This window comes from Lepidochelys kempii, chromosome 25 (assembly GCF_965140285.1).
Source record: "Lepidochelys kempii isolate rLepKem1 chromosome 25, rLepKem1.hap1, whole genome shotgun sequence".
Classification (NCBI taxonomy): Eukaryota; Metazoa; Chordata; order Testudines; family Cheloniidae; genus Lepidochelys; species Lepidochelys kempii.
In genome coordinates, this window is record NC_136404.1 from 4478389 (window position 1) to 4495343 (window position 16955).

The following is a 16955-nucleotide window of genomic DNA, read 5'->3' on the forward strand; positions in this document are numbered from 1 at the left end:
CTGCAGGGGAGAAGGGAAACACCTCACCCAGCCGCAGCGGTTGCTTCAGCCAGAGCTTTGTACTCACCTCCCTGCAGCCCCCATGCGAAGCCCCACGTTGCCCCCAGCCACGCCCAGGCTCGAGCCCCAGGACTCTGGAGACTGGGTCCCAGTTCAAACGGCGGAGCGGGGCGAAGCGTCCGGCGAGAGCTCGCCTCCGCTTTAGTTCCTCGTTTCGCTTCTGGGCTGGGCGGCGGAGGCCGAGCCCCCGAGGTCCTCGTGCCGGCTCGCCTGCGGCCAGTTCGAGCCCGAGGGGAGTCTCTCCCCGGCGGCGCTTCACCCTGGGCTGCCTTGACCCCTTGCAGCACAAGTCCAGTCCCGCGGGCGGCGGGCGGGTCCGGGACCACGCAGCCCTTCGGGCGCCCGGGGCGAGCTTGCGATCGGCTGGTGGAAGGAGAGTGAGTCACAAACTGCCCGGCCTCTGTGCTCCGCGGGTGACAGGGCGAGAATTAGTGCGAGGCAGGGGAGATTTCCAACGGTTCGGAAGGAAGCGTGGCCAGACCACGGGATTCTTGGGTTCCAGCCCCAGGCCCAGCGCTGGGTGACCCCTTCCAGCCCCAGCCCCAGCCCCAGGCCCAGCGCTGGGTGACCCCTTCCAGCCCCAGCCCCAGCCCCAGCGCTGGGTGACCCCTTCCAGCCCCAGCCCCAGCCCCGGCCCCAGCCCCAGCGCTGGGTGACCCCTTCCAGCCCCAGCCCCAGCCCCAGCGCTGGGTGACCCCTTCCAGCCCCAGCCCCAGCCCCAGCCCTGGGTGACCCCTTCCAGCCCCAGCCCCAGCCCCAGCGCTGGGTGACCCCTTCCGGCCCCAGCCCCAGCGCTGGGTGACCCCTTCCAGCCCCGGCCCCGGCCCCAGCCCCAGCGCTGGGTGACCCCTTCCAGCCCCGGCCCCGGCCCCAGCCCCAGCGCTGGGTGACCCCTTCCAGCCCCAGCCCCGGCCCCAGCCCCAGCGCTGGGTGACCCCTTCCAGCCCCAGCCCCAGCCCCGGCCCCAGCCCCAGCGCTGGGTGACCCCTTCCAGCCCCAGCCCCAGCCCCGGCCCCAGCCCCAGCGCTGGGTGACCCCTTCCAGCCCCAGCCCCAGCCCCAGCGCTGGGTGACCCCTTCCAGCCCCAGCCCCAGCCCCAGCCCCAGCGCTGGGTGACCCCTTCCAGCCCCAGCCCCAGCGCTGGGTGACCCCTTCCAGCCCCGGCCCCGGCCCCAGCCCCAGCGCTGGGTGACCCCTTCCAGCCCCAGCCCCAGCCCCAGCGCTGGGTGACCCCTTCCAGCCCCAGCCCCAGCCCCGGCCCCAGCCCCAGCGCTGGGTGACCCCTTCCAGCCCCGGCCCCGGCCCCAGCCCCAGCGCTGGGTGACCCCTTCCAGCCCCAGCCCCAGCCCCAGCCCCAGCGCTGGGTGACCCCTTCCAGCCCCAGCCCCAGGCCCAGCCCCAGCGCTGGGTGACCCCTTCCAGCCCCAGTGCTGGGTGACCCCTTCCAGCCCCAGCCCCAGCCCCAGGCCCAGCGCTGGGTGACCCCTTCCAGCCCCAGCCCCAGCCCCAGCGCTGGGTGACCCCTTCCAGCCCCGGCCCCGGCCCCAGCCCCAGCGCTGGGTGACCCCTTCCAGCCCCGGCCCCGGCCCCAGCCCCAGCGCTGGGTGACCCCTTCCAGCCCCAGCCCCAGCCCCAGCGCTGGGTGACCCCTTCCAGCCCCAGCCCCAGCCCCGGCCCCAGCCCCAGCGCTGGGTGACCCCTTCCAGCCCCAGCCCCAGCCCCAGCCCTGGGTGACCCCTTCCAGCCCCAGCCCCAGCCCCAGCGCTGGGTGACCCCTTCCAGCCCCAGCCCCAGCCCCGGCCCCAGCCCCAGCGCTGGGTGACCCCTTCCAGCCCCAGCCCCAGCCCCAGCCCCAGCCCCAGCGCTGGGTGACCCCTTCCAGCCCCAGCCCCAGCCCCAGCGCTGGGTGACCCCTTCCAGCCCCAGCCCCAGCCCCGGCCCCAGCCCCAGCCCTGGGTGACCCCTTCCAGCCCCAGCCCCAGCCCCAGCCCTGGGTGACCCCTTCCAGCCCCAGCCCCAGCGCTGGGTGACCCCTTCCAGCCCCAGCCCCAGCCCCGGCCCCAGCCCCAGCGCTGGGTGACCCCTTCCAGCCCCAGCGCTGGGTGACCCCTTCCAGCCCCAGCCCCAGCCCCGGCCCCAGCCCCAGCGCTGGGTGACCCCTTCCAGCCCCAGCCCCAGCCCCAGCGCTGGGTGACCCCTTCCAGCCCCAGCGCTGGGTGACCCCTTCCAGCCCCGGCCCCGGCCCCAGCCCCAGCGCTGGGTGACCCCTTCCAGCCCCAGCCCCAGGCCCAGCGCTGGGTGACCCCTTCCAGCCCCAGCCCCAGCGCTGGGTGACCCCTTCCAGCCCCAGCCCCAGCCCCAGCCCCAGCGCTGGGTGACCCCTTCCAGCCCCAGCCCCAGCGCTGGGTGACCCCTTCCAGCCCCAGCCCCAGCCCCAGCGCTGGGTGACCCCTTCCAGCCCCAGCCCCAGCGCTGGGTGACCCCTTCCAGCCCCAGCCCCAGCCCCAGCGCTGGGTGACCCCTTCCAGCCCCAGCCCCAGCCCCAGTGCTGGGTGACCCCTTCCAGCCCCAGCCCCAGCCCCAGCCCCAGCCCTGGGTGACCCCTTCCAGCCCCAGCGCTGGGTGACCCCTTCCAGCCCCAGCCCCAGCCCCAGCCCCAGCGCTGGGTGACCCCTTCCAGCCCCTGCCCCAGCCCCAGCGCTGGGTGACCCCTTCCAGCCCCAGCCCCAGGCCCAGCCCCAGCGCTGGGTGACCCCTTCCAGCCCCAGTGCTGGGTGACCCCTTCCAGCCCCAGCCCCAGCCCCAGCCCCAGCGCTGGGTGACCCCTTCCAGCCCCAGCCCCAGCCCCAGGCCCAGCGCTGGGTGACCCCTTCCAGCCCCAGCCCCAGCGCTGGGTGACCCCTTCCAGCCCCAGCCCCAGCCCCAGCGCTGGGTGACCCCTTCCAGCCCCAGCCCCAGGCCCAGCGCTGGGTGACCCCTTCCAGCCCCAGCCCCAGCGCTGGGTGACCCCTTCCAGCCCCAGCCCCAGGCCCAGCGCTGGGTGACCCCTTCCAGCCCCAGCCCCAGCCCCAGCCCCAGCGCTGGGTGACCCCTTCCAGCCCCAGCCCCAGTGCTGGGTGACCCCTTCCAGCCCCAGCCCCAGGCCCAGCGCTGGGTGACCCCTTCCAGCCCCAGCCCCAGCGCTGGGTGACCCCTTCCAGCCCCAGCCCCAGCCCCAGCGCTGGGTGACCCCTTCCAGCCCCAGCCCCAGCCCCAGCGCTGGGTGACCCCTTCCAGCCCCAGCCCCAGCCCCAGCCCCAGCGCTGGGTGACCCCTTCCAGCCCCAGCCCCAGCGCTGGGTGACCCCTTCCAGCCCCAGCCCCAGCCCCAGCGCTGGGTGACCCCTTCCAGCCCCAGCCCCAGCCCCAGCGCTGGGTGACCCCTTCCAGCCCCAGCCCCAGCCCCAGCCCCAGCGCTGGGTGACCCCTTCCAGCCCCAGCCCCAGCGCTGGGTGACCCCTTCCAGCCCCAGCCCCAGCGCTGGGTGACCCCTTCCAGCCCCGGGTGACCCCTTCCAGCCCCAGCCCCAGCCCCAGCGCTGGGTGACCCCTTCCAGCCCCAGCCCCAGCCCCAGCGCTGGGTGACCCCTTCCAGCCCCAGCCCCAGCCCCAGCCCCAGCGCTGGGTGACCCCTTCCAGCCCCAGCCCCAGCCCCAGCGCTGGGTGACCCCTTCCAGCCCCAGCCCCAGGCCCAGCGCTGGGTGACCCCTTCCAGCCCCAGCCCCAGCCCCAGTGCTGGGTGACCCCTTCCAGCCCCAGCCCCAGCCCCAGGCCCAGCGCTGGGTGACCCCTTCCAGCCCCAGCCCCAGGCCCAGCGCTGGGTGACCCCTTCCATTCTTTGTGTCTCAATGTCACCATCTGTAAATGGGGTGAAATAGTGACCTACCTCTTAGGCACACCACCAGGCACAATTAAAGACTGCGAAGTGCAGACAGACCCTTAGATGAAGCCAGCTGTGGAAGGGCAATGCATTATCCATAACCCTACAGCACTTGCAACCCCCTCTGGGCCAGGTCCCGAACTCTCCTCCCCTTTCTGTTGTCACTGGACCGTTGATGCTCCCGTTCAATGCCTGGAGCAGACCCTGTGGATTGGCAGAACTCCACGGAAGTCAGCAGAGCTGCACCAACCCTCACCAGCTGCGCCGCTAGCCCCTGCTGCTTCCCTGTCATAGAGCAGCGAGCCGTGAGATGGCAAAATCCCGCAGAAAGACAGACCCTTGCATGGGCTGCAATGAAATGAACATTCCCCACTCTGGCTCGAGACGTGCTCCTGTGAAAATAACTGGAAATAGATTTTAAAGTAACTTACGGACCAAATGCAACGTAAAGAGGCGCTTGCGTTTGGTTTGACATACGACATTCATGCTACCACTGCGTGAGAAAGCGTAGGGCAGGTTTTTAGCAGCCTTTTCATTACAAGACAGTTGCAGTGAAGAAAAGGGGTAAGGAAGCAGTTTCCCAGATCTCAGAAGAAGCAAAACACTCCAGTTAATAGGCCAATGCCACATACATCCAAACCCTCGGATTTAGTTAGGGCTTGGACACCACCATGCCAATGCTCTTCAGACCCCTGCCACCCCACTCTCGTTCATCACGGGATTCATTACTCGGGAGCTTTAATGACTTTAGCACTTATCTGTGGTTGCAACAGCATCAGGAAATTGCAATTGAGCTCAGGGCTCCACTGCACCGGGCATTGTGTTAAGGCAGCAAGAGATAGTCCTTGCTCTGAGTAGACAAAAGGTGGGGGAGAAAGGCAGAGCTATTATCCTCCTTTCACGGGTGGGAAACTGAGGCAGAGAAAGACTAAGCAACTTGCCCAATGCTGCCCAGAAAGTCAGTCGAGGTGCTGGGAATGGAACCCAGAGCTCCTGTCCAGCATCTGAACCAGGAGCTTTGCCTGGTATGCCCTCATCAGTAGGTGAACAGCTGCTTCAAAATCTGTGCAGGAGGGGATTTATGAGAAAGGTGACCAAGGTCATGGAGAAGAGAACCAGAGCATTCCCCAGTGCGTATTTTGTGGGAGTGAATTTTTAAAAATTCTCCAAGCCTCACAGAATGGAGAAAGCTTGAAAATGTTAACATGCCCAAGCCAGTCTGTACATGCAGTTATGGCCCAAAGGAGCCAATGAAAAGGACGTATCAGAGAAAGAGTTGTGCAGCCCTACTCTGTGACCTTACCTATCTCCCACTACAGCCAGTGAAAAGCCTCCCATTGGCTTCAATGAGATTTTGGCTCCTGAGTGACTAAATTACATTTGTAAATGAAATTTAATCTCCTAAATCAGTGAGGGTGAGCACTGCAATGTCTAACTATCTTTAAAAAGCTGGCCCTAAGGATTTATTTGCACACAAAAATTAATCTGGAATAAGGTAGGCTGTGAATTTAAAGTGGATTAGCTATGCCTGATTAACTCCATATGTGGTCACACTTATTCTGGAATAAGTGTGCCTTATTCTGAATTATTTTAATCCACTTTCAAAGGTGATAAGCAATTTAAACAGACACTAAAGATAGATACTTACAGAGTCAACATGAGGCCACAAGGAGTGGATGTCTGTATTAATCACTCTGCAATGCACTGATGAAGGTGTGGTTCAATGGGAGAAGTGGGAACAGTTATGTCTACACTACAAAGTTAAATTGACCTTCATCCACTGCTGCAATTAAACCTTGTGTCAGCAGAGCATGTCCACAGTAGGTGTTCTTGCATCAACAGAGAGACCAGTGAACTGTGGGTAGCAATCCCAATGTGCAACTCATGGCCATCTGCCACTGGGTGTTCTGGGAAGGATTTGCAATGCCTCCTATGGGCAGGCTGAGCATCCCATGATGCAGTTTTCTCTGTCCCATCATTCCATGGGCTTCCTAGTACATTTCGTGCTGCTCTTCAACGGACCCTGTAAACTGTGCACCTGCCATCTCTATCAGAAAGCATGGATCTGCCTGCTCTCCAGTCCTCTGATTAGCGCTCTGAACACAATATGCAGTATTTCATGAGTTGGGAATCTGACGATGACCCAGTGGTGTCTGCCCTGCTGTGTGCCATGGACAGAAACAATTCAAGGTTGATTTTTGCATTCACAGAGCAACTGCACCAGGACTATTGGTTCTGGGTGCGAGAAACTAGCATTGAGTGATGACAGGTTTCAGAGTAGCAGCCGTGTTAGTCTGTATTCGCAAAAAGAAAAGGAGGACTTGTGGCACCTTAGAGACTAACCAATTACCAGCAGGAGAGTGGGGTGGGGGGAGAGAAAACCTTTTGAAGTGATAATCGAGGTGGGCCATTTCCAGCACATTTCCAGGAGTTAACAAGAACGTCTGGGGGGGGGGGGGGAGGAATAAACAAGGGGAAATAGTTTCACTTAGTATAATGACTCAACCACTCCCAGTCTCTATTCAAGCCTAAGTTAATTGTATCCAATTTGCAAATTAATTCCAATTCAGCAGTCTCTCGTTGGTGTCTGTTTTCAAAGTTTTTTTGTTGAAGGATACTCACTTTGAGATCAGAAATCGAGTGACCAGAGAGATTGAAGTGTTCTCCGACTGGTTTATGAATGTTATAATTCTTGACGTCTGATTTGTGTCCATTTATTCTTTTACGTAGAGACTGTCCAGTTTGGCCAATGTAAATGGCAGAGGACATTGCTGGCACCTGGTGGCATGTATCACATTGGTAGATGTGCAGGTGAATGAGCCTCTGATAGTGTGGCTGATGTTATTAGGACCTGTGATGGTGTCCCCTGAATAGATATATGGGCACAGTTGGCAACGGGCTTTGTTGCAAGGATAAGTTCCTGGGTTAGTGGTTCTGTTGTGTGGTGTGTGGTTGCTGGTGAGTATTTGCTTCAGGTTGGGGGGCTGTCTGTAGGCAAGGACTGGCCTGTCTCCCAAGATTTGTAAGAGTGTTGGGTCATCCTTCAGGATAGGTTGTAGATCCTTAATAATGCGTTGGAGGGGTTTTAGTTGGGGGCTGAAGGTGACGGTTAGTGGCATTCTGTTATTTTCTTTGTTGGGTCTGTCCTGTAGTAGGTGACTTCTGGGAACTCTTCTGGCTCTGTCAATCTGTTTCTTCACTTCAGTAGGTGGGTATTGTAGTTGTAAAAATGCTTCATAGAGAACTTGTAGGTGTTTGTCTCTGTCTGAGGGGTTGGAGCAAATGCGGTTGTATCGCAGAGCTTGGCCGTAGACGATGGATCGTGTGGCGTGGTCAGGGTGAAAGCTGGAGGCATGCAGGTAGGAATAGCGGTCAGTAGGTTTCCGGTATTGAGTGGTGGGATCACATCGTGATGCAGGTCTGGGATGATGAGCAGTGACTGCAGAACTTTCGGATCTGCAAAGCCACCTTCCTGGAACTGTGTGTGGCGCTTGCCCCGCCCTCTGGTGCAAGGACACTAAAATAAGAGCTGCCCTAGTTGTGGAGAAGCGAGTGGTGATCACTGGGTAGAAGTGGACAATGCCAGCCTGCTACCGATCAGTTGTGAATCAGTTTGGAGTGGGGATGTCCACCATGAGGGTTGCAGTTATGCAAGTGTGCAGGGGCATTAATCGCCTTCTGCTAGGAAGGCCTGTGACGGCAGGCAATGTGCTTGAAATAGTGGATGGTTTTGTGGCAGTGGGATTCCCTAACTGCAGCAGGGCGATAGATGGCACACATATCCCCATTTTGGCCCCAGACCATCTTGTGAAGGAGTACATCAGCAGAAAGGGCTACTTTTCCATGGTATTGCACACACTGGTAGATCACTGGGGTCATTTCATGGACATCAACACAGGCTGGTCAGAGAAGGTGCAGGACACTCTCATCTTGAGGAACACTGGCCTGTACAGAAAGCTGCAAACAGGGACTTTTTTTCCTGACCAGAAAATTTCCATGGGGATGTAGAAATGCAGTAGTGACCTTGGAAGACCCAGCCTATCCCTTGCTCCCTTGGCTCATGAAGTCATACACTGGCAACCTTGAATGCAGTAAGGAGCACGTCAACAACAGGCTCAACAGGTGCAGAATGACTGTTGAAGCTGCCTTTGGCTTCTTAAAGGGGACATTTGTGCTGCCTCTTTGGCAGATTAGACCTCAGTGAGGAAAATATTCCCATGGTCATAGCAGCCTGCTGTGCTCTGCATAACATTTGTGATGCTAAGTGGGAGAAGTTTCCCAGGGGTGGAGCATTGAGGTGGATTGACTGGCTGCTGCTTTTGAACAGCTAGATACTAGGGCTGTTGGAGGAGCTCAACAGGAGCTATTCAGATCAGGGAGGCTTTAAAGGAGAATTTTGACAATGAGCCACAGTAATGTGTGTTTCTGTAATGTATTGAACCAGGCACTGTTTTCTTGCACCGTAGTATGGGGGAGGGGGGTGGGTCGGGTTCAGTGGGGTATCACTGCAAACATGTAGGGCTACTGTTCTGAATACTGGCACCGTTTTCACAGGTGGGGGGTAATAACAGCTGATATCTCACTCCTGAGGGTAACTGAGGATGCAAGGGTGTGGCTCCTGCAGGCGTATGGCTGCAGACTGGGTCCCCTATATGCTGCTATGGTGCCTGCAGAAGTAATTGCCAATTTGTGCAGGAAAGTTTCTTACCACGGTGGAAGAAACAGGGCAGCCCTCCCAAGAAACCTTGGGCAGAGGATTGCTGATTACCTCCAGGGAAGTTTCCTAGAGATCTCTATGGAGGATTCCCGGGATATCCCAGTGTGCATAAACAAACTTTTTCCACAGGGACTCCTCTGCGTCTAGATGCAGAGAGGAATGAGAAACATATAAACTGTACCGTTTTTTTCAATCCCTCTTCTACCCCAATTAAAAAGCAGAACATTGCCATGTCTCCCTGCAATATTGAAGCACGAGAAGTAATTTCTGGAGCTTCTCTCTCCTACATCAGGCATGTCAGAACTGGAGTGCTGGGACTGGCTAGACCCCTCTGGAGTTAAAAAAAAAAAAAAAAAAGGCCCGACTTGCCACACCGCTGGATGTCCCTGTCCCCTATCTTCCTCTGACTCCACTCCTCATGCACTACGCTGTCCTTGAGGTTCACAGCACCGGCCACTGTCTCAAGCCCTCCAAAGTATCCACAGGGCTCTTGGCAGTGGAGGTGGGGCTGCCCCCACGGATGACACGCATCTCCTTGTAGAAACTGCATACGTTTGGTGCTGCATCAGAGCAACTATTGGCCTCCCTTGCCTTCTGGGATGCCTGCCTCAGCTCCTTGATTTTTTGCCCAGCACTACTGCGTGTCCCTATTTTATCCCTTCTCCTCCATGCCACTATCAAATTTCCCCATAGGCATCCAAGTTCCTGCGGCTAGAGCGGAGCGGTGACTGCACAGCCTCCTCTCCCCACAGACCAGCAGATCCACCCTGTCCTGTGTACTCCATGCAGGGGAGTGTTTGCTGCGGGAAGCCAGCATGGTCAGTTTGACAGGTTCTATGTGAGCTCTCCATGCCGAGCAAACTGGAAGATCAATTTCAAAAACTTCCAGGGCTTTAAAAGGGAAGGGGCACATGCCTGTGTACGTGGCTGCAGGGCAGCAGAGTTCAAACCGGTGACCAGAGCAGTCATGCTGGGCATTGTGGGACACCTCCTGGAGACCACTTAGGACAACATAAGCAATGCCATGTTTACATCAACACTGCATTACTCTATGTCACCCTAACAGCTATGCCTCTCATTGAGGTGGTTTTCATATGTCGGTGTGGCAGGAGAGTTAAACTGGCGGGAGGAACATTGCAGCGTGTACACCTCTACTGGTAGGTCGACGTAAGCTGCCTTATGTCTACTTAACTCGTAGCGTAGACAAGCCCTTAGAGCAGAAGAGGAGATTCCGGCAGCAGCAGAGCATTCATGAATAAGGAATTCTCAGTGGGACCACAGAAGGAGAGCTACAATGGGAAGCAAAGACTCAGAGCCCTGCAAGGAACTGTGGAAGGAAAATGTGATGATGGGTGGAGTGCGGCAAGACATGCCCAAAGGATGTCTCAACCTGATTATATTGTTAAATACCCATAAGGTTTCTGTACCAAGGAGATGCTCTCGTTCCAAAACGGTGACTTGGCTCTCAGCCATTTGACTTTTGATCAACATCAGCCAAGTCCACACAGTCCCTCTGCCCACGCACCTGACTTAAACTGTACTCAAAACGTCAGAACTCCTGAAACCAGATAGGAATCCAAGCCCACAACTTGACAACAGTCACAAAGACTTTAAACATGGGGCACTTCCTCAGGAGACTCTGCAAGTTTGTGTGTTCTCAAGTAGCAACGGGGCCAGGCCAGTTAGGCAGGTGACTACGATCCCCCCTATCCCCTCTAGAGGAGCAGATTCCTTGTTTCACAAGCTGTAATCATTTCTCTTTTGCAACTAACTAGACCCAAACGTTGGACAAAAATCAAATTGAGGGACACAATGAAAAAACCCCAGGAAACTTAAAATAAGGTATCTAAACTTGAGGGGGGGGGGGGTTGTTTTGTTTTTTAAACTAAAAATTTCCTACCAATGTTGCCACCAATTCGGCTTCAGTGACGTTTGTAGCTACACAAACATTAGCATGGACAAGTCTCCAGGCAGCGGCTGGAGTTTTATGGACCACACTCCCTCAACTCTTCACTCAGAGCAGATCTGAGAGACACGGGGCTTAAAATGCTGGTATGCATCGGAGCTATGCGAGTGTCCCACACGCGTTAGCACTGGAGAAGTGAAATATCATCGCAACGGAAGGAAATTTTTGAGAGAAATAAGCCTATTGTAGATGTCTTAAAGCACATATTTTCAGGTGAATTTATACTCCAATGAAAAAGTGAGGCTTGCATGGGATCGCGGAAACCTCCCCACACTCAAGTGACAACTGCGAGAGAGGTTTGGAAGGCTGCCAGGCAGTTTATCATCTCCAGGAGCAGTTTGTTTGGCAGCTGTTAGCTTTAGGTACATATCTTGCCTTCACCACCATAATATTGAGTTTGCATGTGTTGTGATCGCTTCGCCTTACCCCCCGAATCCAAAAGCACTTTCACGAGGATGTGCTGGAACTGGTATTTGCCTTTTCAGGTTCTGCTGCTAGCTCCGTACTTGTTCCCCACCTTCCTTGTCGCCATGTGAGCTCACTACCTCAAATTGTGATGGGATCACTGCAGTTATGCTCCTTTCTGCTTTATGGCTCCGGCAACTTGATTTTCAAGTTTGGGATCGCTGTATCCACACTCGTGGCTTTTACTTCCTATTCTCTTTTATTATTATTTCAAACTGGATGATAAACTGTCATGTCCTCTTTTAGGGGCTGATCCAGACAAGGGGTCATGCACACCCTCAACTCCCACTGATGGCAGTAGGAACAGACAGTGCTCACAACATGATGGAAGACAACACACGGCGGAATCAGGGTTTTACTGACAAGTTACGGAGATTCTGCAGTACAAATGAGCGAGTGCACATTAGTTGCTACCCACACTGCAAATCTGAGGCAAGCAGCACAGCTTTGGTTAAAAAAACAATGCATTTATTTAGCAACCTGCACAAAAAGTTCTTATCTGTCCTTTTAAATATATTTATTTTGAAAAGATCAAAAAGATAAAACTCAGAAAAGGACGTATCACTGTACCCAAAAATGGTTCTGTGCAGCACCCATTTACAGAACAGCATTACATTCTTATTTGAAACTTTGGAGAGTTTCAAGCTTTTATTTTTCCATTTTCCAAGGCAGGGGTGCACGGGAGAATCTTCAGAACACAGGATCAGCATCATCTATGGAAAAAACAACAGCCAATTTATGGGAAATAAGGAATAACTTAAAAACAAAACCCACATTATTGTACATTAATCATTCTGGAATATTCTGCTACCTGGCACAACTCTCAGGATTGTACATAGAACGCAAAGAAGTTCATTTAATGCAATCTAAATAATAACCTAATGTGGATTTCAACAGTGCCAGTGAAATCTTCTTCCGTAAACTGAGAAGGCCTTGAATCAAATATAAGCTAAAAATGGCATATATAAGCTCTAAATTAGCAAGGGCTAGTTTCTCAGGACACACTAGTTTTAGGGTGTGGTGCTGTCTCAGACGATGTGTCATACCTGCTGACCATCTTGGATCACATTGATCTGCTTTCAGTGTTTAGAATTTGAAGCTCTTCTCCTGCTTCTCCCTACACTCTTATCTTAAGCCAGCATATAAACACGAACTAATTTGCAAAATATCATTTCCTCACTAACACCATGCCCTGAGCTAGGAGGTTACCAAAGGAAACCTTCAGCTTTCATAGGATATGCCAATCCGCTAGCAAAACAACGCTGATGGGTCACAACTGCCTGAAGAGGAGAATGCAAATGTAACTCAAAGAGCCCCAACCAGGCCACAGAACGTCTATGCACAGAGAGAAATTTTTCTATATTCGTTACTGTTCCCTGAACTGCCTTATAACCTCCATAGAGCATTTCTGTAGCACCTTGGCATGCAATGCAATAATTCTAGTCCTCTCAAGACTCTCAGCTCACCATACTGTCTTGTTTGTGATTTCTTGGTGCTCAGGACCTGAGCTGAGAATTGCTGTCCTAAAGAATTCATCCTCAACTGCAGCCAATCCATCCATTTTCACAAATATAAACCTAAATCTTTGTTTACAGTTCCAATTGACCCCTTTTCTTGGGAAGAAATTCACTCCAATTTGAGATACAGATACAAAAGGGTTTTGGTCTTCTCCCCAGGGGTTCAAGGAGAAAAGCAATTTAATGTGCTCGGAACGGGAAGCACGGCTGAGTTCTATTTAATGGTGAATAGAACAAGTATTTTTCGTTAAAAAGATAATCCAAGAATTTGCTGTTGAGATTAAAAATGCTGAATAACGTTAGAAAACCCAAACCAAAGTATTAATGGAGTTTATAAAAAAAGGTTTAAATGAGGATCTGGGTGTGAAGTTGAAGTGCTGAGAGTTTAGGATAATCACCATCCATTCAATCAGCTACCTGACTTGTGATCACTTGCTAGTCCAGAGTCCCCCAAATTGTGGGGGGCGCTGGAACATTTTGGGAGGCTGCGGCGGGGCCTGGGCCAGCCTCCCTAGGGAGGGAGTGCGTGCCACCCGGCTCAACCCCACCCCCAGTTGCTGGCCCCCACCGCAGCTCTGCTCCCGACCCAGGGCCAAGTTTGGGGACAAGAGTGGAACTGCATGGGGCCGTGGGCTCAGCTGCAGGCCCCCACCATGGCCTAGGCTGTGGCTCCACCCCTGCCCTCAGCCTCGGCCCCTCGCCATGGCTCTGTTCCTGGCCCCACTCCCTGCCTAGATATACCCCTACCTGTGGCCCCTTTATCTGTCCTTCCCACCCCCACGCTGGGAGCTATGGAAGGTTGATGGGGTAAGGGGGGTGCCACCCTGAAAAGTTTGGGGACCACTGTGCTAGTGGGATTCATTGGTTAAATACTAGACATTAGATAGTAAATGGAAGCATAACTCCTTTATTTTATTTTTTTCATTTTTCTCCTTTTTTCCAGGTAGCACTACAAAGACATTCAAATATTAAAGCCACGTTACAGGCCGTCCTTTAAACACACATAAAATAACCAAATGAACTGTGTCAAGTGACCCTAGAACACAACGTTGTCAAAATAAAAGTTCTTTAAAAGAAAAAAAATGCCATTGGGCAACCAATTGAGAAACCCTCCACATAGAAACAGGTTGATCCAATCACTACTGGCTGCCCAATGCTAGGCTATCAGCTTTCCCAGATGGGCTTGCTGGCTATACACTAAGTGCTGAGATCAAGCCCTTCACCCCCGTTTCTGTCAGTGCAGCTAGGACACCCTTCCTTTGCTCAGCATCAGAAGATTTTACGGAATGGTAATCCAAACAAACAGAGCTATCAAAGCCTGAAATTTTCTATTTCCGAGAGGTGCTGCTGAGAAATGCCTGGCTTTAAAAATGGACTAAATGTTAAACTGTGCAGATTAAAAAAAAAAAAAAAAAGGCAACAGCTTTTCCCTGTGTGGGTCCTGGCCACCTCTCTTTGGAAGGCACTCATTGGTATGCAGAGAATCTCTGTGGTTAGTGAGTATACTGTCATGTAACAGGTATTAGAAAGTTAGCACGCTGGCCCTATTCTTAGCACCACCACTTCAGACTGTTCAGAGTAGCACTTACCCCCTACTCATAGTGTCACCTCGACGGGCACATATTTTTTGCTTTCCCGGAAGAGAAAAACTATGCAAAGTTGCAAACTACAATACCAAACAGGAGAAACCGTTCCAGTTTTTCCCCCTCTTTTTTAGACAGCATGTTTTACAGGGGTGTTTTTAACTACACTGTGAGGTGTCTAATGGAGAACTATAAATCCAAGGGAATTAAACATTGCAGACTCTGTCATTTCTACTGCCAACTGTCATTTATAAGTTGGCTGATTTGCCAAAAATGGCTCTGAGCAAGCAGCTTATGTACCTCTTTACAATGCAGCACCCACTTCACTGCCCCAAAGTGGGAGCGCACAAAGTGCAAGATCCCCTTCCAAAAGAAAAAAAAAAAAAAATCAAATCAAACTGGTCAATTTCAGACAGACACTCCAGATCCAGCTAGAAACTGCCTCCCATTTCAGGCTGGACAGCTAAAGTGAACACGGACACACTTTTTAAAGATACAAACCCAATAAATGTGTGTTTTCCTTTACATGTCATGGGACATATTTAAAGCTTAAGAGAAATACCAGAGTTTAAAAAAAGTGCCTGCCTCAATCTATCTATGTTGCTGTGGGGAGGGTTTCTTCTGGGGGGAGGACGGGGGGATGGGCGCACAGGAAGGGGACGTAATAGAGGGAGAGGGACTGTTGCCATAATCAACTTTACTCTTACGGAATGATGCAATTTATGTAATGATTTAAGCACAATTTAAAACAAATCTACAGTACGTTATTTCAAGGGAAAAAACACTAAAATTGCCAAATGTCAGACTAAACAGCAACTCATATTTATATATAAAAAATTAAAGTCATGTGAACATTATCTCAGCAAATGCTACAACAGTGGTTAGGCATCATCATCTTCCTCTTTTTTGTGCTTCTTCCCGTCGCCCTCGCCCTCAGCTGTCTCACTGGTGTCTCGTCTCCTTTTTCTGTTGCGTGCATTAAGTCTATTTTTAGGAGGTGGCAAAGGGTCCATTCCAAGTACTTTGTGTATCTGCCTGAAAGCTAGCATCCTTAAAGCATGCTAGAGGAGGAAGCAGAAGAAACATTAAGGATGGTACCATTGACAGGACAGTAGTAGGCATGACACAGCTGATACCACATAGCCTATGGTATCTTCTGCGTACAGCAGCCTTTATAGTCACACGCTGCAGGCTGGAGTTTAAAGCTAACAAAAACAACAACATGTTCTAAATACCAAGTACAGATACAAAGTACAAAGGACCTTACTGCACAGCTGCTGAGAGCTCATAAGTTCAATTAAAATCCGGGAAAGCTGAGCTAGTCAGTTCCTCTGAAAAATCTGGCCTCACATTTTTTGTCCTGATCCAAAACCTGCTGAAGTCAATGGCAATCTTTACAATAGTTTCTAGCTCTTAAAAAGACTGTTCCCAAAGCCCCACAAAGAGCTAGAAACCACTGTTCTTTGTTTGGCAGAAGAAACAGAGTACAAATAGTAGCAGTCTTCTCACATCCCACATTGATCCATCCTAGAATGATCTCCTGCCTGCTATACCAACAGAAGTGATTCTAACTCCCTCGACCCTTTAGTCTAACTCCCTCCCTAGACATCTCTGTTAGGTACTCTCATTATTCACTGGGGTCTAAGTAGAAAATGCTATACAGAGGCCACATAGGAATATCTAATCTAAAGTCTTGAGTTTAATACAAGCCAGAAAGGTGAAAATTCAATATTTAACTGGTAAGCCTACCAGGGTTGTTCTACACACAGGCAATACTTGGCTCAGAAGCAGAGATCAGTGTGAATTCCTAAGCCAAATATCTGACTTCAGCCTACTGCTCTGGAGATGTCAGGCAAGATTACATACACTAAAAGCATTTTTAATTTTTTCTACCATGTAGTGGCTGGCTTGCAAGATGATTTTTTTAATTTTAAAATTGCATTACATTGCCTGCCAACATCCTAACAATTTTTGACTGATACTCATACCATTGCTGACGTGGCCAACAGGAGCAGATTTTAGATATTGAGAGCAGAAAATGCAGCCCACAGCTTGCCTCTTCACATAAAATCTGATTAAACTGGCAGCTTTTGAGGCTGGTGGATGTAAAGAACTATCACCACACTGTTCATTAAGAAAATTAATAGTATTATAAAGAAATATGGTTGTGCACATTTTTAAAGCATTAACTTAAGGAACACATGGACTTACATTTGATGTTTTTTTACTTCACCTGTTACCATTACACTAACCATAAAGATGGCTAACAAGATTAGAGAAAAACTGTAATTTTTTCATTACGTTTACTTTTTGACAATTCTGTATTTTCTAGTCCATTTCACTGGTTTTCCCTATAGTCAGTTTCCCCTTGTTTTTTTTATGTATTTACCCCTTAATCCCTCCAAGCCACACAGGAGAGAAAACCGTTTTGAAAATAGGAAAATACAACTAAAAAATGGGTAGGGAGACTTGGAGGCAAATGCAATACTGAAACTGACTTAACTCTCTTTAAAGGCAAGTTTACTCTTCAATATGAAGTATTTTTCACATTGATGTATTTCTTTATTTTTAAAGAAGCGTGTAAATTAGGTGCAGCTTTCAGAGTCACAGAGTTGTTAACATGGCTTTTGGGGTCACAAACACATAAAATTGCAAACCAGAGGTTGTCCCTTACCATGGGAGCTGTAGCTGTTTTCAAAACCTTAACTGGAAAGGATACAGTAACCTCAA

At 52.2% G+C, this 16955-nt stretch overlaps 2 protein-coding genes across 12 annotated transcripts in view; both read right to left on the reverse strand.

Moving 5' to 3' along the window:
* The window catches only part of MATK (megakaryocyte-associated tyrosine kinase), a 38846-nt gene extending 34636 nt beyond the window's left edge, over positions 1–4210 (reverse strand). For 4 of the 6 annotated variants that reach the window (XM_073324020.2, XM_073324015.2, XM_073324019.2 and 1 more), the window contains exons 1-2: positions 3984–4210; positions 68–423 (exon numbers count right to left, since the gene is read on the reverse strand). The gene's annotated coding sequence lies outside the window, so the exon portion shown is untranslated. Of the gene's footprint in view, positions 1–67; positions 466–3983 lie in introns of those variants that run through there. The other 2 variants (XM_073324014.2, XM_073324012.2) reach the window with 2 other exon arrangements.
* A 9323-nt stretch (positions 4211–13533) lies between these two features.
* Positions 13534–16955, reverse strand: part of LOC140903365 (zinc finger RNA-binding protein) — a 95815-nt gene continuing 92393 nt past the window's right edge. For all 6 annotated transcript variants that reach the window (XM_073324582.2, XM_073324583.2, XM_073324579.2 and 3 more), the window contains one exon: positions 13534–15286. In XM_073324582.2, the coding sequence (XP_073180683.2) occupies positions 15107–15286 (180 nt within the window). In that variant the 3' untranslated portion in view covers positions 13534–15106. The remainder of the gene's footprint in view (positions 15287–16955) is intronic.